Source organism: Pelodiscus sinensis, chromosome 1 (assembly GCF_052426305.1).
Source record: "Pelodiscus sinensis isolate ZL-2025 chromosome 1, ASM5242630v1, whole genome shotgun sequence".
In the NCBI taxonomy this organism is placed as follows: domain Eukaryota; kingdom Metazoa; phylum Chordata; order Testudines; family Trionychidae; genus Pelodiscus; species Pelodiscus sinensis.
In genome coordinates this window covers 333,661,181-333,683,624 of record NC_143052.1, presented here as the reverse complement: position 1 = coordinate 333,683,624, position 22,444 = coordinate 333,661,181, and the positions used below count along the sequence as shown (strand labels likewise).

Sequence of the window (22,444 nt, the reverse complement as noted above, 5' to 3'; positions counted from 1 at the left end):
AGGCATCTTATCCACTGCGCCGCTGGAGGAGCCTCTCAAATTCCCAACCTTCAGGGCCCCCCTTATCTGTCCTGTGTCCCAAGGGTGCCACGTCCATCCTGCATGACATTTAAAATGACATAGTTTGTCTTTTTGTTAAATAGAGAGAGGAAACTGGATCTGGGACAGCTTGAGCTTTAGAATCATAGAATACTAGGACTGTAAGGGACCTCGAGAGGTCATCGAGTCCAGTCCCCTGCCCCCATGGCAGGACCAAATACTGTCTAGACCATCCCTGATAGACATTTATCTAACCTACTCTTAAATATCTCCAGAGATGGGGATTCCACAACCTCCCTGGGCAATTTATTCCAGTGTTTGACCACCTTGACAGTTTGGAACTTTTTCCTAATGTCCAAACTAAACCTTCCTTGCTGCAGTTTAAGCCCATTGCTCCTTGTTCTATCCTCAGAGGCCAAGATGAACAAGTTTTCTCCCTCTTCCTTATGACACCCTTTTAGATATCTGAAAAGTTTAGGGAAGTTTCCACAACACGAGAGTGTTGTGGTTCAGGATCATCTCTCTCTCTCTCTCTCTCTCTCTCTCTCTCTCTCTCTCTCTCCCTATTCATTTGAATACAATCAGTGAAACAGGAGAAAGCTGAATGCACGTTTCCTTTCCCTGCCTTATTTATTGGTCAATTCAAGACCTCACGAATGCTATTGAATGTATCCTCACCATATGCCTCTGATGTGCATTCATTGTAGTTGCTCAGCGATGCCCAGGAACTCCACTACAAAGCTGCCTTATGCCCAGTGTGGCGGAGTCTGTACATAGCCCTTGTAATAAACTGATTTGTGTGTCCTGTTTTGTATTCCTAGTGCAACATCACCTGCTGTTCCATCTTTCTCAAAGACTGAAACGGATGGTGGTCCCAGTCTAAATCAGGCAGCCAGACCTAGAACTCCATCCCCTCCTTGTGAAGATCATGGTAGGGCAGGACAGGTACAATATGTGGATCTTATGTACTTATAATGTTACTTTTTAATCATAGTAAAATGTGGATACCCGAGGATTGATTTAAAACTGCCCCTAATGGCTGTTCAGTATAACATTCTGTTATTGTTTTTATAGCTCATACTGGACCTTTAGAAATGCAGTTCATTATACATGTATGAGTAAACCCTGATCAGCACTGTATTTTGAAGAAGCATATAGAAATACATTATGGAAATGTTAACCATAAAGCTTTCCATACATTAGTGATTATGGAAAATAACTAGTTTTCCTTTTGCACATAGTTGTTTTGCCTAAACAAGTGCTAAGGTTGCATATTTTGTCAACTATTTTTACACCATGAAGTTTTATGGGAGCTACTAAAGCCATGTGGGGACACTGCACTCTGACTCAAAAAAGGTTTAGTTTGGACATCAAGAATATCCAGTGTAGTCATAATTAATGACAACAAAAATGTTGGGACTCAAGGTCAGAGCCAAACTAAATGTTAGAGACCAGGATGAGAGACTTGGTCAAGTGTGTGTGTGGAGATGCGAGGGCATATTATCCCACATCTGCCTCCTGTGGGGCTCTCACACCTGCTTCTGAAGTGTCTTTTAACACTGAAGGTAATTTACCCTTGGAATAATTTACCAATGGTATCTGTGGATTCTTCATCACTGGCCAGTTTAAGATCAGGATTGGATGTTTATCTAAAAGATCTGCTATAGTTCAGATAGGAATTATTTCGGGGAAGTCCTATGGCTGGCCTGTATTACATAGATGGTCAGACTGGATGATCACAGTGTTCCCTTTTGGCCTTAGAATCTATAACTCTGGTACTGGCCACTACCAGAGTCAGATAATAGGATAACATGGTCCTTGGGTCAGATCCACTGTGGCTGTTTCTATGTTCAAACCATGTCAGCTGGCCATCCTGTAGATCTTTTACAAGTTTGGGGTCAGATCTTCAAAAAACAGACCTTTAAAATTAGGCTTCTAAATGCATATTTAGGATCCATAGAATAAGATTTGTCAAAAGTTCTGCACACTCAGCATCTCTAATTGGGGTTTATGTCCCAGTGATGCTGACAGTTATTCTGAAATAACGAAGAGTGTGTCTACATTGCAAGCCATCATTTTGAAATAATGTCGAACTGGAGGACTTCTTACTCCAACTCCGGTAACCCTCATTTCACGAGGAGCAAGGGAAGTTGAAGGAAGACTGTTTTTCCTTCAACTTCCTGCTGTGTAGACAGTGCCAAAAGCCGAATTAAGCTATTTTGACTTAAGCTATACAATTGGTGTAGCTCAACTTGTGTAGCTTAACTGGATTTTAGCTCTGCTGTGTAGACATACCTCAATATAAGTGTGAACTTTGCAGTTTGTGCATATCTGACTATACATAAAACCAGGCTACTCTATGAGCTTGTTGTATCCATGTTTGACTGTCAATCTGAACTAGAAAAATTCTAGTGCATCTGACGAAGTGGGTCTTTGCCCACGAAAGCTTATGCTCCAGCACTTCAGTTAGTCTGTAAGGTGCCACAGAACTCCTTGCCGCTTTTTTAGAAAAATTCTGCTTCCTGTTCTGAATTGGAAATTATAAAGTCTAAAACTACATCTACACATGGGGCAGTGAGTAGAGCACAAACACTGTGCACTCAGCCAGCACAGGTATAAGTAGCAATGGAGATGGTGAGACAAGGCTTAGGCGAGTAAAGACATGCCAGAACACTATGGTATATACTCTGAGTGGCTCGCTACACACTCTTGCCATGCCTCCCACGAGTCTATTTGTAGCAGTGTCACGTCCCACTGCCTTCCCGCTGCTGGAGCCTCTCTCTGCTGCAGTGAATGAGGCCAGCAGCAGCGAAAGGCTTTGGCAGGGGGAGGCAGTGAGAAAAGGCTCCACCACTGGGGAGCAGCCAGAGCCTTTCACTGCAGTGTGTTGGTATGTACTGCAGTGTGGATATAGCCTCTCTCTCACTCTGGCATGTACCCTGCATGTTGCTGCAAGTGTAGCCAAACTCTAAGAGAGAGGGGGTTTTTTTGGTCAGTTTCATTTCTGTCTCCTGATGGATTCATGTAATTTTTTCCATGGGCAGACAATTCCAGATCCGGCTGTGCTAAGAGTTCTCAGAAGTGCCTACCGTATTTTCCGGCGTATAGGGCGACTGGGCGTATAAGACGACCCCCTATCTTTTTAATTAAAAGATAGGGTTTCATCTTATACCCCAGCGCCCCTCCGCCTCCTTTGCTCCCGGTGTCCCTGGTCTGCTGGAGATGGTCCAGCAGAAAGCCTCGGGGGAAGGCGGCGGCGGGGCATCCCAGGCGCGCATGGGCTGCCCGCCCGCCGGAGCCCCTCCGCGGCTTTGAAAGCCTCGGGGGAAGCCGCCGCGGAGGGGCTCCGGAGAGGGGGCAGCCCATGCGTGCCTGGGATGCCCCGCCGCCGGCTTCCCCCGAGGCTTTCAAAGCCGCGGAGGGGCTCCGGCGGGCGGGCAGCCCATGCGCACCTGGGATGCCCCACCGCCGGCTTCCCCCGAGGCTTTCAAAGCCGCGGAGGGGCTCCGGCGGGGGGGCAGCCCATGCGCGCCTGGGATGCCCCCCCGCCGGCTTCCCCCGAGGCTTTCAAAGCCGCGGAGGGGCTCCGGCGGGCGGGCAGCCCATGCGCGCCTGGGATGCCCCGCCGCCGGCTTCCCCCGAGGCTTTCAAAGCCGCGGAGGGGCTCCGGCGGCGGGGCATCCGGCGTACAAGACGACCCCCGATTTTTGGGGGATGTTTTTTAACTTCAGAGGTCGTCTTGTACGCCGGAATATACGGTACATATTTAGGGGCCAATTAGTGTTCAAAATAGGTTCTTTGCCACTCCCCAGGAAGTGTGCCTCTAGTTGCTCTTAGTAAGAAGAAATCAATTTTCCTTTCATATTTTAATTTAAACACCACATATAGGAAGGTTGGGTTTTCTCGAATACTTGTGGAAGTTCATTATAGATGAATAGAAGGGTGAAAAGTTAAAAGAGATAAAATACATTCTTTTATATTTCTATGGGCTTCCAGGAAATGTGCTATCTGTGTATGCAGCGTGCTCAGAGGAACATCCCAGTGTACTTCAGTGAAGAAAGACGGAGGAAAGAGTTGGATGATGACAGGATATTGGCTCAATACCAATCAGCGAAAGACCAGGAGGCTCTTCATAAGCAGCAGGTATTCCATGCAATCTGGAGCACTCAGAAAAAGAATTTCTAACACAAAGGGGAGCTGAGTTGTGAATGTTTCATAGAGCTTGGTTGAAAAGGTGTCCATTGATTAATGGTTTTCAACAGGCTCTATAAGAGAATGACAGAGGCCTGGGCCACTTTGAGTTTAGGGCCCCAGCCCAGCCCCAGCTAACTTCTCATCCACAGGATCATACTAAAACCAAAAGAATATATGAAAATGAACACTTGAGACATAGACTTATAAACAATTAAGTCATTATACCTATAGGATATATATTAAAAATGTAACTTTAATTGTGAGTTTCCATCAGACCTTATGGGGCAGAGAGGGGGAGGCAGATGGCAGAGGGCCATTTGGCCCAGGCCTCAGGAGACAAAGGGGCCTCATATTTTGAAAGTTGTAATTAATCCTGTTATTATAATGAGATGTTTGTCTCTGCATAGGAGATTTTTCTATTCCTATTTTTTCTTATGTGTCTTCGTATACAATAACATATCAGGCTCAGCTGTAAGCTACCTCTTTGTCCAGTTTTAGATTAACCTATTATCAGCTTTTTTTATTATGATAAACTTTTAATTCTAGTTGTTTAATAAATTGTATATCTGATCTGGCAATTGGCCCGTGTTCCTATTCATAATAATGCACCAGTTATTAGAGGAATTTAATAATTTTTGTCAGTCTCCCTGCGTCAGTGGCTTCAGGTGAATCAACATGCTAAAACAAGTAAAGAACTATCATTGTTCTACAATGGGATAAGAGCATTTGAATGGGCTTGCAATGTTTAACATTAACTGTGATGTTGCACAAAAATGGGATTTTTCTTCAGTTGTAAGCAAGTTTGCACATAACAAATACAGAAAAGCATTCCTAAAAATGTGCATTTGCTTGAAGCCACTGATGCAGGGAGACTGACAAAAATACGTAATACAATTGTGATGTTAGGAAATTCAGTCAATAGGCTGTGATCCAATATTTCTTGAAGCAGTTGTTTTGGCTCGCAGTCCAATTTAAAGTTGGTAGAATGTATACATTTCAGGAAGATGATCTCATCACAGAGATCTCTTCAAATTTCATTGAAACTATTCAGCCACTGAATATAGATCTTCATCACTTAGGGTATGTCTACACTACAAAGTTAATTCGAACTAACAGCTATTAGTTTGAATTAACTTTAATAGGGGCTATACATACAAACTGCTAGTTTGAATTTAACCAGAGTGCTTAATTCGAACTAGATAAACCTCATTCTATGAGAAGTAACACCTAGTTCGAATTAAGTAGTTCGAATTAAGGGCTGTGTAGCCACTTAATTCGAACTAGTTGGAGGCTAGCCCTTCCCAGGTTGCCCTGGTGGCCACTCTGGGCCAAACCAGGGAAACTTTTCTGCCTCCCTCCTGGCCCCGGAGCCCTTAAAGGGGCACGGTCTGGCTACAGTGCTTGTGCCAGTTGCAAGCCTGTCAGCACCCAGCCAGCAGACCCTGCACCTGGCATGGCATGAGCCAGCCACCCGCTACCACCCAGCCCTCCACCTCTTCCCAGGACCAGGCTGGCGGCTCCCAGGAGCCTGCCCGGGGCTGCAAGAGGCAGGCGCCCACCTGGTCTAGTGCAGAGATCGTGGACCTAATTGAGGTTTGGGGAGAGGCCTCCAACATCCACGACCTCCGTACTAGGCACAGGAATGTGGCCATCTAGGCAGGATAGCTGCCAGACTGGCCACCAAAGGCCACATGCGAACCCAGGAGCAGGTTTGCATGAAAATCAAGTTGGTCCAGTGAGACCCCCCGACTCTGGGCCCTGAGCTTAGAACATAAGAATGGCTCTACTGGGTCAGATCAAAGGTCCATCTAGCCCAGTAGCCTGTCTGCTGACAGGCCAGCACCAGGTACCCCGGAGGGGATGGACCGAAGACAATGACCAAGCCATTTGTCTCGTGCCATCCATCTCTAGCCTTCCACAAACAGAGGCCAGGGACACCATTTCTACTCCCTGGCTAATAGCACTCCATGGACCCAACCTCCATGACTTTCTCTCACTTCTCTTTAAACTCTGTTCTAGTTCTAGCCTTCACAGCCTCCTGCAGCAAGGAGTTCCACAGGTTGACTATGTGCTGTGTGAAGAAGAACTTTCACTTATTAGTTTTAAACCTGCTGTCCATTCATTTCATTGGTGTCCTCTAGTCCTTATATTATGGGAACTAATGAAGAATTTTTCTTTATTCACCCTCTCCACACCATTCATGATTTTATATACCTCTATCATATCCCCCCTCAGTCTCCTCTTTTCTAAGCTGAAAAGTCCCAGTCTCTTTAGCCTCTCTTCATATGGGACCTGTTCCAAACCCCTAATCATTTTATTTGCCCTTTTCTGATCCCTTTCCAAGGCCAAAATATCTTTTTTGAGGTGAGGAGACCACATCTGTACACAGTACTGAAGATATGGCGTACCATGGTTTTATATTTCCCCTCCTCCTTTTTCCCCTGGAGTCCCCCTTCCAGCTCCCTCCTCCCAGGTTTCCCCCTCCCCTCTCCCACCTCCTTTTCCCAGTCTCCCCAGAGGTTAATCCCCACCCCAGTTTTGTTAAATAAAGAGAGTTTCTATTTTTGACCACACGTGTCCTTTATTTTTTACATCAGGAAGGGGGGCTAGGGAGGGGTAAGTGGAAGGAGGTGAGGGAGGAATGGGGCATGAGTCCCCGATGGGGAGGACTGGAGTGGCTCTGCGGGCTCCTCGGGGTGGAAGCTCTCCTGCAGGGCCTCCTGGATCCTGACAGTCCCCTGATTGACCCCCCTGGATGGCAGCCTGTGGCAAGTGCAGCCGGTCTGATGGCTGAGTGCTGTGATGTGCTTAGTGTGGGCACTCAGGGCACTCCAAGACAGGACTGCTTTGCTGTCCCTCATCGAGGTAGACAAGCAAGCGGGGAACCCTGAGAACTGTCTGTCCGGGGTCGGGTCCATTTAAGCACAGCCCTTAGCTAGCCTGTCCTAACGTGATGCCCTGCCGGCACTGGTTCCGGCCAGCCTTAACTTCGGTTCAGGGTCCACTCAATGTGGACATGCTAGTTCGAATGAGCAAAATGCTCATTCGAATTAGTTTTTAGGTCTAGATGCACTAATTCGAATTAGCTTAGTTCGAATTAGTTCTGTAGTGTAGACATACCCTTAGTTCTCTGAACTCTCAAAGGAATCCAAAAAGGATGCGGATCTGTTGGCTGGGGAAGCCTTTGCCGACTGATCCTGTAAGCCTCCTCATGAGACTAAGGGGGAGAGGAAATATGATAGAGGTCTATAAAGTCATGAATGGTGTGGAGAAAGTGAATAAGGAAAAGTTATATAAGAACTAGGGGCCACCAAATGAAATTAATGGGCAGCAGGTTTAAAACAAATAAAAGGAAGTTCTTCTTCACACAGCGCATAGTCATTCTGTGGAACTCTTTGCCTGAGGAGGTTGTGAAGTTTAGGACTATAAAAGGGTTTAAAAGAGAACTAGATACATTCATGGAGGTTAAGTCCATTAGTATGGGTAAAGAATTGTGTCCCTCGCCTATGTTTGTCAGAGGGTGGAGATGGACGGCAGGAGAGAGATCACTTGATCATTACCTGTTCGATTCACTCCCTCTGGGACACCTGGCATTGGCCACTGTTGGCAGACAGGATACTGGGCTGGATGGACTTTTGGTCTGACCCAGTATGGCCATTCTTATGTTCTTATGTAAACACACAATTTGTTAAAGGCTATTAGTTATACAAAATTTTAATTGTATATAGTTGACAATGAATATTATATAATAACAATTTGAGGGTGATATTTACTATAGCCCTTATGGTGTTGTTTCAAAGTCTTGAAATTTCATCTGCTAATATGTTCCCATTATTAAATTCCTCTAATCACTGGTGCATTACTATGAATATGAAAACAGGCCAATTGCCAGATTAGCTATAAAGTTTATTAAACAACTAGAATTAAAAGTTTATTATCACAAAATAGCTGATAATAGGGGAATCTAAAACTGGACGAAGAGGTAGCTTACAGCTGAGCCTGATATGGTTATTGTATACAAAGACAAATAAGAAAAAACAGAAATACAAAAATCTCCTATGCAGAGATAAACACTTCATTTAAAGGTTAAACTCACCCTCAGCTCAAGCAAAATCGCTTTATAGTATCAGAATGAATTACAACTTTTAAAATATGAGGCCAGGGCCAAATGGCCCTCCTGACACCCCTTCCCCCCATCTGATAGGGCCAGGTTCTCAACTTACTTGCTGTTGTAGGCTGCATATGCGGCCCTGAATGCACTATTGTATTGCTGGCAGGCAAAACGGAACCCAGGACATCTGGAGCTTGGTGTATGAGACTCTACCACATGAACTGGCTTTCAGCTAAGGCTGTAGACCACAATCATTATTCTCTCTGTAAGAGGTGTCAGTGCCACTAGATGGGACAGTACACCACATCCACTAGGTGTGTGGGTTATACTATATAGGTCACATCCACACAGTATATATACAACCTGTATGGCCCTAAGTGTGTCATATGGGCTGCAGCTATGTGCTGATTGGGTTGGAAATGGCTCACGAGTTAAGCACCACTGATGTAGATACTTGTCTATGCAATAAAAAAAAATGAGGAAATAAAAGGAGACCTGCTACATGAAGCACTTGGTCCAAGGGTTGGTTGAATTCAGTGGAAAGAGTCCAGTGAAATCAGCAGGCATTTATCAGGCTCTTGATGGGAATAACTGATACTCTCACATCTTGCTTATCAGAAATCTTTGTGCCCAGAGTTCTTAAGACTTATAGCAGAATTCTCTCTGCACAGCAGTTCTTTACATTCTTTGGTCTGGGAGTGAAGTATGCTCCAGTGACGAGGATCCACACAAGTCTGTGTATATCGCTTTTGTCCACAGACTGAGGGCTTAAATAAGTGGTGGGCAACCTGTGGTCCATGGGTCCAATGTGGCCCACTGGGAATCTATGAGTGTCTCACAAGACATTTTGCTGCCCATTGCCCATGTGCAGGATTGCCAGATTCTGCTGGTTTCTATCCACATAGTTTTTTTCTATTTGTATTACTAACGTGATACACACATGAAGCAAGGGCACATGAAGTGAGATCCATGCTGATTGCATAACATTGACTGTGAGAGCCGGGTGCTCCCTCTGCACTCAAAGCACTGCTATGGTTCAACTGGCACACTTTGCAAATTCTAGATATGCACGCGCAGTTAGCAAAACTTCACTATCCCGGGAGATCCTCTTTGTTACAACAATCTTGCAGCCCACTGATATGAAGGAGGGCCACTCATGTGGTCCACTCACTGGCCTAGGCTGGCTTAAATGGTGCAAAAAGCACTGTGCCTAAGTCTTCAGCACTGAGAATTATTTCAGTCACCAAGTGCAGATTAAGTCTTGCCACCCAAGTGTTCAAAACTTTAAAAAATGAGATTTTATAATACAAATTAACAAATTTAGTTCTTTTTTTACTCCTGGCTTTTGAGTCACATTTTCTAGTTTTTCGCTGCAACCAGGATGCTACAAACTTTTTTTAAAAAGAAAAAGTGAGAGCAGAGATTCTTGCCTAATCACACTATTTTATGAGTGTGAATTTAAGAAGAACAACCACTATCACAAGACTGCTTATAAAACCACAAGCATTGGGAATGCTGAGCTCTCAAAGAGACATAAAATGATTTCTGCAAATATAGAGCAAAATGTCATCACACAAATCTACCAGGTGAATAGGAGAAGAAAATTGTGTCCTCAATGTAGCCTAGTAAATAGGGCTCTAGAGGTCAGGAGACATGGGTCCGGTCCCAGCTTTGTCACTGACTTGGTAACAGGAAGATGATGACACTCCCTTTGTAAAGCAGTTTTAGGTCTATGGGATGAAATACACTATAGAGAGCTAAGTGGTATTATCATTATACACTATAAATAGTGATTAGTTTTAGAAAGTATTAAAATGTTATCAACTATATTCTCATTTTTTGTTAATCTAATCTTTTAAAAGTGCAGTAAATAATAGTAGGATCTAAACCAGGGGTGGCTAACCCATTTAACAAAGAGAGCCAAAACAGCAGCAGAAAAAATGTGAAGAGCCACACCAGAGTTGTCAAGACAAAAAATCCCCTCCAGAACAGAACTGTCGAGCAAAAACAAAAAAATTAAAAAAGAAAAAATTAAAAATAGGAGGCTGCCTCTTTAAGATGCCTGCCATCTTAGGCGCCATTTTGTAAAACCCCACAGCTCCGACCCAGTAAGCACAGGGAAGCTGGGGGTGGGGGAGGAGGGGAGATGGCAGGGAGTGGAAGCTGGGGGTGGTGGTGCAGGCGCGGTTTTGCGAGCCACACTTTTGGGGGGCAAGAGCCACATATGGCTCGCGAGCTGCGGGTTGGCCACGGCTGATCTAAACTATTAGGACTTGATTCAAAACTCATTGAAGTCTATAGGAATTTTCCCATTGACATCAATGGGCTGGGGATCAGGCCTTTAATGGGCAGAATGATGCATTTCATGATAAAAGGAAGAACTTAAATTGGGTGTCCTGAGAATAGACATGTAATTACTGGAGGATGTCTTTGCTGTGACATTACTTCTGTTGACACCTCCATTTAAAATGCATGTATTTTATTTTCCTCCCATGATAGATGAAATTCTTAGCAAACAGAGAACAGAACCAAAAAAATGCTGCCTTTAATCTGGGGGTGGCTGAAGCAATGAGAAACCACAAGAATGAAAAATCCACAGAATTTCACGTAAGAGCTTTCAAAAAAGATTATTCTCATCCTGCTAACTTTCTGCCCAATCTGTGTGTTGACTTTCTATTAGCATAAGAAGGAAATAAACATGAGAAACTGGGTCACAGGGGTGTGGAAACACAAAGCATTATTAGACAAACCCTGTCAATGTGGAAACTTTCAGCAAGGGAGAATATTAATGTATTATGTTCAGATTTTATCATCATTTTGTTTGACCTGCTGAATACACCAGTAATTCCTGTAATAGAAGCCTTTATTCTTTCCTGTAATGTAAGTGAAGATTATCTATCACAGCACAGTAATAACAACTGTGATAGTGATTGGGATGCTTGGGGACATTAGTGAGACCTTTATCAATATTCTGCCACCTATCCAGGAGGATCGATGGGGAGATTCTCCTGGTTCTGATGGGATTCCCTCCTTCTCTGGATGCTGCTAATGTATCTCTGCCTGAAATGATTTCCCAGTGTTTGCATTTAAGGAAATAATGCCATATTTTCATGGTATTGTCTTCAGCCTTGTTTCTTCCACCAGATATGTAACATGTTTTTCTTTCCTTGCAGAAATCGTTTGTTTTTGTTAAACGGTCGCCTACCCCTCCTCCCTATGCCAAGCAAGATGAGTATTCACAAGACTTGTTGAAGCAAATGGAGGAGAAGAAGGAGAAGGAAGTAAAACTAAAGCAGGACAGAGAGCTGATGGATCGGTTGGAACAAGTGCAGCTTGCGGAAGAGTAAGTCTGGCTCCTAGCTCTGCTGAGCGTAGGAGGTGGGTATGGTACTGGTGGGAGTAGATTCATTCTACCCTTCTTTTGCTGTTGGCACTAGAGTTAGGACCCAGAAGCAATGGTAATAAAAGCTGTTCTGTTTAGAGCTGAGTGAATAATTCAGCAGAAACTGAATTTTTCATTTTTTCCTGCCAAAACAAAGAACAGAAAAAATTGTGTTTGGGCTGAATGGACTATGTCGAATGTCGATTTGAAATGACATTTGGAAACGAACCATTCCAACATTTCTGATTTTTCTTTTGTTTTTCCCCCTAAAACTGTTCACTGAATTTGACCTGAATTCATAAACAGCATTGGCACCCCGAAAAAGGCATGTTTCAATGAAAGAAGTATTAGCACAAATTGTTACCTAGCCTTTGTCCGGTTCTGTTTTGAATTCTGGATTTGGAGAGTGTGATCAGAAATACAATTTTAAAATATTCCTCTTGTGTCTCTCCAGTGCAACCTGGAATCATTCCACCCAGCTAGTCGTGTCTCTGTGATATTATAGGTCAATTCTACAGTACAGGCCAAAGAGATACATGTTGAAATATAGCAACAAAACATCTCATAAATATCCTTAAAAATCTACATTCACCAATTCATGCCTACAATGTTAGTATGGGGAATGAAGGGAAGCCACTACTGCCTTATATGAAATGGCACAAAGATAGGGATTGCTGATTTCAGAATGACTTGGATTACTCTTGTATGGTACAGAAGGGGCTTCATGGGGTAAAGACTGTTCGTGTGTGTCTTGTTTAGTGTCATTGCTATCCCATATCTGATTTTACTTATGCTGCTGTAAATCCATTCAAGTTAATAGAGACATTTTGGCTACGTCTAGATTGCATCCCTTTTTCGTAAAAGGGATGCAAATTAGACGTATCGCAATCGCTAAGGAAGCGGGGATTTAAATCTCCCCCGCTTCATTAGCATAAAAATGGCTGCTGCTTTTTTCGGCACGGAGCTTTGCCGGAAAAAAGCGCCAGTCCAGATGCAGATCTTTTGGAAAATAAAGCCTTTTCTGAAAGATCACTTATCCCTTATTTTAAGAGGGATAAGGGATCTTTCGGAAAAGGCTTTATTTTGTGAGTGAATGATCCCTGTATCAAAATGCAGGACAATGTAGCACTTTAAAGACTAACAAGATGGTTTATTAGATGATGAGCTTTCGTGGGCCAGACCCACTTCCTCAGATCAAAAAGGAAGTGGGTCTGGCCCACGAAAGCTCATCATCTAATAAACCATCTTGTTAGTCTTTAAAGTGCTACATTGTCCTGCATTTTGCTTCAGCTACCCCAGACTAACACGGCTACATCTCTATCACTGATCCCTGTATGTGAGTGAATCTGTCTCTTTGATCTGTCTCTTTTCACTTGCAATCTCTTCAATCCTACTTTCTTATACTTAATAAAAACACTTGTTTTTTTTTATCAAACCCAGTGTAAATAATTGTAACCTGATGGGGAGCAACAGCTGTGCATCATTGTTAAAGGAGGCTGTGGTGGGGTATACACACCCCATCACAGGTGTGAGAATATTCCAGGATGATGACGCCACCTACTTGGTTGCAGGGTTGTTGATTGTCTCTAGAATCTGTAAATATCCTCTTGTGTCAGGGTAACACTGAGTCCGTAAGCAGCCCTGATCACAGGGCAGTATGAGTCAATAAGCAGCCCTTGTCTCAGGGTCGGGTGACTTAGTTGCCAGCGTCTATAAGCAGCCCTTGCCTTGTGGCAGTGTTGCCTAATGGCCAGAGTCAGTAGGGTGGGCAGCTAGCAGCCCCATTAGGGGAACCTGGGCTGGCCCTGCTCCACTCAGTTCCAACTCAGGACGCTGTGAGCAGCAGATTGGTCTACCGCTCCCTTGGTGGGGAATATGGCTGAAATATACCAAGTGTACCTGGGCAGGAGAGGCCGTTCCTGCACCTTTCCTGGGTCGATTCCAACTGGTGCCACTGAGGTGTGGTCCCATGTAGCAGCTGGGTCTCCCAGTTCCCCGGTAGCCACTTCTCCCTGAGGCTCCGCTGTGTCTGCATAGTGGCAATCTCCTGGAACTTTGGTTCCTACTGTCTGGATCACTGGCTGTTGCAATTCCAGAGTTCTGGCTGGAGGTCTTTTCCCTTTGCTGGCCAGCCCAGACTGAGCTGCTCTGCTGCCTTTTATGCTGCCCCAGCATTTGGAGCATGCCCAGTCTTGGTGAAGGGGTGGGACTTCCTCCTCCCGCAGGGTCTTAACCCCACCTGCACACCCCGTCACAGAGGCAAACATTTTACGAGTTTTCTCTGCAAAACTTTTATATAGAGTAAGATGGGTTTATTTGCAGTTGATCTTATTCGGGGCTGTTATCCTGGGTGCTGTCAAGCCTCTGTAGCTGAATCTTCCAGAGGTGAGCCGTTGTAAGTATCTGTGTTGCTCTGCTGGGGGGCTATTATCCCAAATCTGTGCCTTTGCTGCGGGAGACCAGAGCATCTGGCCCAACGGGGCAGGGTGGTGGGGCATCTGAAAGGGCAGATAAGTGATATGATCAGTACACCAGGGACAGTCTCAAGGGGTCCTCTGTGTTTCAACCTGTCACATCCTTGTGAACTTTTTTTTTTTTTTGCCTCTTCAAACATAAGGACAATGATTTAAGAAACTAGCTGGCTAAGGTATCACTGTCCTCTGCCAGATGGAACCAGAATACTTATACTGTCATAAATCCTATACTGCCAGTAGATACTGGAGACTTCCTTTGAATCAGATAGAAGGAACTGACTGTGTTTTTGGAGCATGAGGAGATCTGAACTCTATTTCTGCTAACTTTAGGGAATCCAAGCTTCCAAGGTATGCATCAGCATAGTGCAAATCATAATAATCATAATAATCTGATGTGGCCAGTGACTTGTTGCTCTATTATTGTGTGTAAGCTAGGATGACGCGCACACAGCTCAAGCTCAGTATTCTGAATGTCTTCCTCTAGAATGGAATTCAGCATTATTATTTGTACTATTTTTATTTATTTATTTATTTTAGAGGGAGCAGAATCATCTTGGTAAGAGAGAGAATCATGTGCTGTAGCTGGTAGCTAAAAGTTATGGACTAAGACGTACTATTGATAAACCTGTATTTTACAGGACTTGCCTGGATGAGTCCTGCATGCTTATGTCTTAGAAGTACCATTTCAGTTAAACTCTTGAGATTATTTTGTATTTTTCTTTCTAGGCTAGCTGCCCAAAGAGCGAAATATCTTAAGGGAAAGATGGAAGAAATGCAGTGTTATAAGAGAGCCTTGGATACACAGGTAAACATTTGTGATTAATAATTAAGTGTGAGTTTCTCAGCAGGCCAAGTCCACTGACTTCATAGTGTAACTTAGACAAAGTTTTTAAAACAAAACAAAACAAAATCCCATGTTTCATAACTTTCTGAACTATTATGTGGCTAAGTTTTGTGTCTTTAAAAACTGGGATGCGTCTCAGAAAGTTGTGAAGAAGAGTGGAAATAAATCATATCCGAAGGTGACACATTAAAAAACTTATAAATTGTAATAAGGTCCTCTGAAGTTTTAAGAATTAGCACTACAGCCAGTATTTTAAAGCTGTCCAGATGGTGAGTCTTTGTAACACCTAAAATAAGGCAGAGTTTTCAGTGTGCTGGCAGAGAAAATAGCTTGTCCTCCCCTCAGACTAGTTATGGAATCTGTTTGGATTGAGTTGAGCTATACAAAGTTATCATGGAATTTTTCTGAAAAATGTTGCTTGAAATTGCCATTAGATTTTAAAAGCTTAGGCAGCATTCAGCCCCTGCCCTGAAGATCTAACAGACTAAATGGATGAAACACACAGAAGGCAGGAGGGGAAGGAGAGTCACAGAGAGGTGAAGAGGTTTGCTGAAGGTCACAGACCAGGTCAGGTGTCCTGGCTCCCAGTCCAATGCCTTATCTACTACATCATGCTGGCTCCTCTATAAGGTGAAATTTTAAAAGGAAAATTATGGATTTAAATACCAATCAGTGCTTCCTGGCATTGAACTCTATTAGCCTATAAAATAAGCAAGGGAAGTGGTAGAATCCTCTAGGATTGTGACATTTACACCGAGAATAGAGAAAGTGTATTATCTGATTTAATCGGTTTTTTTTCACAACCGTAGCTCCTGATATTCAAAGTTTTCAGAGCCATACGTGAGATTAGATGCATGGTAAAAATCTTCATCTCAACCTAACACAGGTAAAGTTGAAGCCAATACAGTTGCCGGTCTGCGAGCCTGACTCAGCAGACCTCATCTTTGGGAAGAGTGACATGACCAATGAGAAGCTTGCAGAAAAAAGGCAGAGAGCCCAGGAGTTCTACAAGCATCAGCTGCACTCAGTGGCAGAGCGCAAGAGGACGGCTATTCTCAATCAGCTGGTGGAGCAGAGGAGAGAAGCCGACATGCTGCAGAGAGCCAAGCGAGAGTAAGCAGGGCAACTCCATCCAGTGCACCATTTCCTGTGAAGCCTTGAGAAAATTCAACAGCAGAAATGAAATTGCCTCTCAAGGCTCTGGGAAGGGGCAGCAGGGTGCATTTGCTCCTCTTTAAGGCTGCAGTCTAGCAAAGCACTTGGGCATAGGCTTACAGTTAAGCATATGCGTAGTCCTATTGTCTTCAGTGGGAACTATAAGCCTGGTTAAAATTAAGCTTGGCTGAAGCGCTTTGCTGGATCAGGTCTAAGTGGGGAGACTTGGAGCGTTCTGCTGAGATTGACTCAGTCTGTGCAAGTTCACAGCTGAACTTTGTGGCTTAGGCTTATTTCTGGCTGAACATTTCAGACAAGAGCCTGAATTTGTGGGGGGGGGGTTCTCAGCGGAGCTGGAGGCTTTCATACACTCTGCCAAGAGCAGCCTGCTCTACCTAAGGCGGTATGGGGTTTCTAAGCACCACAGGGTTTCTGGCTCAGGTAGTGGGCTCCATGTGAAAGTCATTAACTTTGTCACAGCCTCCAACAGTTCTGTGCTGGCAGGGAGAGGGAGTCATGTTAGACAGCCCACCATGCTGGGGCTGCGGCTACAAAAACCTCAGGACAAACTGACTGAGGGTGTGTCTAGGCTACATCCCTCTTTCGACAGAAGGATGTAAATTAGACACTTCAAAATTGCAAATGAAGCTTGGATTTGAATTTCCTGCACTTCATTTGCATATTCGCATCATGGCGCTCGTTCGAAAAAGCGCTATTTCGAAAGTGAAACCAGTCTAGACACAGTTCTTTTGAAAATAGAAGCCTTTTTCAAAAGATCCTGTAAACCTCAAATGATCCTGTAAAAAATGAGGTCCCAGAGTTGGGGAGTAGAAGGTAGATGCGTCTATGAATTACAGGAGGGACTTTTTAAAAAATGTTTCAGGTGGATTGCAGATAGAGGATCTCAGTTTGAGAAAATATTCCAGATGAATTTAGCAATGCAGGATGACTGGCAGAAGAGCGTTGGAATGAAAAGGCTGCGGGAAGCTGAAGAGAAGCTGTTTGAGCGGTAAGATCCCCAAAACACTGAGAAGCTTTCCCATCTTTTTTTCCCATTTTTGCTGCCTTGCAACAGTGCCTCTCCTTTCACTAGTCACACCTGCTGCAGTGCTTTGCTTTCAGTGCATGGGGAAGTGGCAACCTCATAACCGATCTCAGTGCTGCTTCATGCTAGAATGGGTTTGAAGCAAAACCATATTAACTCAGTACAGGCCTTTGTCCCGCATTAGTAGCTGGACCATGTAAGAAGTTTGAGTCCAGTATTATTTCCAAGCTAATGGATGTAAGGACCAGATTTCTAAAGGGTATTCAGGTTCCTAGAGATACAACTAGGTCCACAGGGATAGAGTTTAAGGACAGAGGTGGGTCACAAAACCATCTAGTCCAGGGGTGGGCAATAATTTTTGATGGGGGGGGGACCAGTCCAAGGTTTTGGAAAGTGGTCAAGGACTGCACTCTTCCATGATATTAATGAAGGAAATGCAGAGTCTAGGATGGAGATTGGGTGCAGAAGGGAGCTTGGGGTAAAGGATTCGGATACAAGAAGGATAATGGAGTCTGGAAGGGAGTTTGGGTGAAGGAGACAGTTGCAACCTAGGGCAGGGAACTGAGGTGCAGGGTTTTGTGGTGTGACCTAGAGTAGGAGGGGATTGTGATCTCAGGCAGGAAATTTGGGTGCCAGATCTGAGAGGGGGTAAGGGTGCATGTGGAGTAGCAGGATAGGAGTAGGGGGCAGAGGATTGTGGAAGGGAGGGACTTGGGTTACAGAGGCAGGTTCTGGCCAGGGGACTTACCATCCAGCAGCCAAACCAGCCTGCCTGCTTGCCTGCAGAGCTTAAAATGTTTCTGCCTGCTCAGTCATGTGCTTGAGTGAGTAACTGAGCAGAAGGGTTGTGCTTTGTGACTACCTGTTATTCAAACAGGCAACTCTCATTGGCCAATTTCTGTCCAGAAACCAGTCAATGGGATTATGCTGGGAGCGGGACCAGCATCTGAATCTTCTCCCCTCCTGTCTGGAATCATAAAGAGAAAACACCCTGAAGACATGTTTCTGAGTAGTATGTGGGGCTGTAGGGCAAGTAGGGGAGCCTTCCTGGGGCTCCCCACTGCCTCCATGGGCCATATTTTGCCCAGGCCTGATCTAGTCAAACCTCCCATGTGTCTCAAGCCCCCGAAGCTGGGAATGGTCAGCAGGGGATGGATCATTTGAGGATTGCTTGCTCTGTCTATTCCCTCTGGGGCACCTGGCATTGGCCATTGTCAGAAGACAGGATACTGGTCTAGATGGATGCAGTATGGCTGTTCTTATGTAATACCACCCTGCACCCACACACTAACACCCAGCAAACCAAAATCAGACCAAAGTATTACATCCTACAGCAGACTGTACTGTTATGTGGCCATAGACAGAAAAAAAAGGGGAACAGAGATGCACCAGTGCCCTAGACCCCCTACAATGGCAGGGATTTGATTAAATGTGACATACCCAGTTAATGCTGGCAGTGACCTAGCCTGCAGAGGAAGGTGGAACTCCCCCATCTCCCAAGTCACTGCCATTTGGACTTGGGGCAAGAAAATAACATTTACATGCATTCTCAGCTGTCACACATTGTCTATTGACATTCTTTCAGTTTGACAAACGTTCTTCACTTCCAAGAGTCCTGTGGTGGGTTTATAGTGACATTTTATATTGTCTGTTTTTGTGTTGGGCTGGAAGGCAAGAAAGCAGGTGATGACAGTGGAAGGCTAGCCAGGCCAAAATAATTGAGTTTGAAAGTGCAATTCTTTTCAATGCAAGTTGGTCTGTATTCTCTCTTTCTCCCTGATTTCTGGATTCCATTTGCTCAATAAAACTGTTATTTCAAACTGTCAGTCCTGAAAACTCACCCAGGGCTTTGACAGCAAAGCTGGGACTTTTTCATCCTGTATATCAACACCAAAGCCTTGGAGGTAAAATGTATGGCCTAGAATACATGCTGTCAGCTTATGCTTTCTATGTTACCCGTGTTAAACACATTGGCTACGTCTAGACTGGCATGATTTTCCGGAAGTGCTTTTAACGGAAAAGTTTTCCGTTAAAAGCATTTTCGGAATAGCGCGTCTAGATTGGCCACAGACACTTTTCTGTAAAAAACCCCGATAACCATTTTCGTGATCGGGGCTTTTTTGCGGAAAAGAAATCTCTGCTGTCTACACTGGCCCTTTTGCGCAAAAGTCTTTCGGAAAAAGACTTTTGCCCGAACGGGAGCAGCATAGTATTTCCGCAAAAAGCACTGATTTCTTACAGCAGGAAGTCAGTGCTTTTGCGGAAATTCAAGCGGCCAGTGTAGACAGCTGGCAAGTTTTTCCGGAAAAGCGGCTGATTTTCCGGAAAAACTGGCCAGTCTAGACACAGCCGTTGCCTTCAGGTTACACCTTAAGTAACATCTGTGCAAGACTGCTTACAGCTAAAATCCTCGCATGATACCTGGGCACTTTGGATACGTATGCACAGTGGTGCTGCGTGTCTTAATGTTCTGCGTGTCTTAACAGCAATCCCATTATTTCAAAATACATTCAAAATAACAGGCTTGTTATTATGATATCCCGTAAACCTCATTGCACAAGAATTAAGGGACTCGTCGGAATAGCCACTCTATTTCGAAATTAGTGCTGTTTAGACAGCCTATATTGGAATTTGGCACTATCTTGAAATAAGCTATGCAATTTGCATAGCTCAAATTATGTAGCTTATTACGAGCTATGTGCTACTGTGCAGATGTACCCTTTGATAGCTATGGGTTCTGTCCCTAGCATCTCACCTGTCTGCTCTGGTTTTGCAGAGGTGGGAATCTTTGCTGCATAATAGACCAAACAAGGTGGATCTATAAAGATTTTCTGAAAAATAAATAATAGCATAAAGAGTATAATTAAAGGAGTATCAAGGCACATTACATTATGTTTTAGTGCTCCATTACCACTGCCCAAAGGGAGTGTCTTAATGCCACATTATGAAGCACTTAGCATCATAGAGCCAGTCAGATCGCTGACATGGCTGGACACTGCTATCCTTCTGAGACAGTACAGAGAGAATGGTACCTTTAGCTGCATGTCTAGTGCATCAAGGGACCCCTGTGTTTACTAGGGTCTGTTTTAAAGGCCTTCTGACAGAGCCATCAATCTTCATTTGAAAAAGACTGACAAAAACTAAGCCCATCAGCTGTTTTGTGATTTGCAATAGCCCATAGGTGATGTATATATGGTTTCAAAGGTGTCTTGGAGTTAACGAGTGTCCTACTGCCACCTCTTGTGGGACAAAACCACTCTGCTCTGCCTTGTACGTTGGGAGCTACCTATCAGAGCCGCTGATCAGACACTCCTTACACACAAAGAGGCATCTCTTGGGCACCCTGACATTGGTAATATATGCAACTGGTGGACTGAGTCCCTAGATTTACCAAAAGGTTGCTCCAAAGTCCAGTTTGGTTTGGTCTTCCTCTCATAACATCTCCCATGCCAAAGAGGCTGGCAGCAGACAGCTGTGTACTGCACTGATGCTTTCTGCACTGGCTTACTTCAGTTGAAAGGCCCAGATGCTGCTTTTCTCAGTCCCCGTATGAATACAGGCAGTCCCCAACTTACGCGGATCCGACTTACGTCGGATCCGCACTTACGAACGGAGCTTTCTCGCCCCGGAAGTCGGGGCGAGAAAGCCCCGTTCGTAAGCTGCTCCGGTGCCCCTGGTCTGCTGGAGACCGTCTCCAGCAGACCAGGGGCACCGGGCGGGTTCCCGCGCTTCTGAGGCTTTGCAAGAGCAAAGCCTCGGAAGCGCGGGAACCGCTGCTGCTGCCACTTGGGTGCCGGTGCCTGTGGTCTGCTGGGGACCGTCCCCAGCAGACCACAGGCACCCAGACTGGAGCGGCAGCAGTGGCGGTTCCCCGCGCCTCTGAGGCTTTGCTCTGGCAAAGCCTCAGAGGCGCGGGACCCCCCCGCGGCTGCGGCTTCAGTCCGGGTGCCTGTGGTCTGCTGGGGGCCGTCCCCAGCAGACCACAGGCACCCAGACTGAAGCCGCAGCCGTGGCGGGGTCCCTCGCCTCTGAGGCTTTGCCAGAGCAAAGCCTCAGAGGCGCGGCACCCCGCTGCCGCTGCGGCTCTGCTCCCCGTGTCCCTGGTCTGCTGGGGGGGGGGGGCGCAGCTAGTGTGCCCCCCCCCCCCCGCAGACCAGGCTTTTGTTTTGGACTCTGGGGCAGAGCAGCTGGGGCGCTGCCGATTGGTCCTGCAGCGCCCGTGGGCACTACTGGACCAACCCGGCAGCACCCCAGCTGCTCTGCCCCAGATCCTGATTCAGCCGCTGCTGGTCAGTTTCAGCAGCGGCTGAATCAGGACTTCTGGGGCAGAGCAGATGGGGTGCTGCTGGGTTGGTCCAGTAGCACCCCAGCTGCTCTGCCCCAGGCGTCCCCAAGTCAGCTTCTGCTGAAACTGACCAGCGCTGACTACAGGAAGCCCGAGGCAGAGTTGCTCTGCCCCGGGCTTCCTGGAATCAGCTGCTGATCAGTTTCAGCAGCAGCTGACTTGGGGACGCCTGGGGTTCTTAAGTTGATTCTCTATGTAAGTCAGAACTGGCGGTCAGTTTCAGCAGTGTCTGAATCTGGATGCCAGTTCCGACTTACATACAGATTCAACTTAAGAACAAACCTACAGTCCCTATCTTGTACGTAACCCGGGGACTGCCTGTAGCTGCAAACTTTACCTTACAACTGTACAAGGAGGGCTCTGTGTGATCCATGACCCAGCCACAGAACCACTTGCACTGCTGGTATTAGCAGGTATAGTTCCTATTGACTGCAGTGGGGCTGGGGCTGGGGCTGGGGCTGAGCTGGTGCAGCTTATTTCTTTATTTTTCCTCAGTCAATAACATTCAGCATGTTTCTCTTTAACTTTAGTGCTGGGAACAAGCTCATGCTACTAGACCAGTGTGAGAGATACCGACGCTGTTTCCAGTGTAAGAGGCGCACTACCAACTGTGGGGAAAGCAATGTGTGGTCAGAGTCTAGATACATCCCAGGATCCCGGTTAATGGTTTGAAGCAAGTTTTCACCCTATTTTTGTTTTCTTTGTGGGGATTATTTTCCCTGAATGTGGTGAGCTATTTCTCACAGCTCAATGAAAATTGTTCTAAAGATTGTTGCTTTTGGACTTAGATTTTTATGAGAATTATGTTGAATTAAACAAAGTTCCAAAGCAGTAACTTCCTTGCTTTGGTACCAG

The 22,444-nt window shown here is 45.3% G+C and overlaps 1 protein-coding gene across 2 annotated transcripts in view; it reads left to right on the top strand.

The window, feature by feature from the left end:
• CCDC81 (coiled-coil domain containing 81) overlaps positions 1–22,444 on the top strand; it is a 45,014-nt gene extending 22,570 nt beyond the window's left edge. For both annotated transcript variants that reach the window (XM_025182256.3, XM_006118366.5), the window contains 8 exons: positions 861–984; positions 4,036–4,182; positions 10,844–10,951; positions 11,518–11,687; positions 14,927–15,005; positions 15,931–16,157; positions 17,083–17,208; positions 22,120–22,444. In XM_025182256.3, the coding sequence (XP_025038041.2) occupies positions 861–984; positions 4,036–4,182; positions 10,844–10,951; positions 11,518–11,687; positions 14,927–15,005; positions 15,931–16,157; positions 17,083–17,208; positions 22,120–22,261 (1,123 nt within the window). In that variant the 3' untranslated portion in view covers positions 22,262–22,444. The remainder of the gene's footprint in view (positions 1–860; positions 985–4,035; positions 4,183–10,843; positions 10,952–11,517; positions 11,688–14,926; positions 15,006–15,930; positions 16,158–17,082; positions 17,209–22,119) is intronic.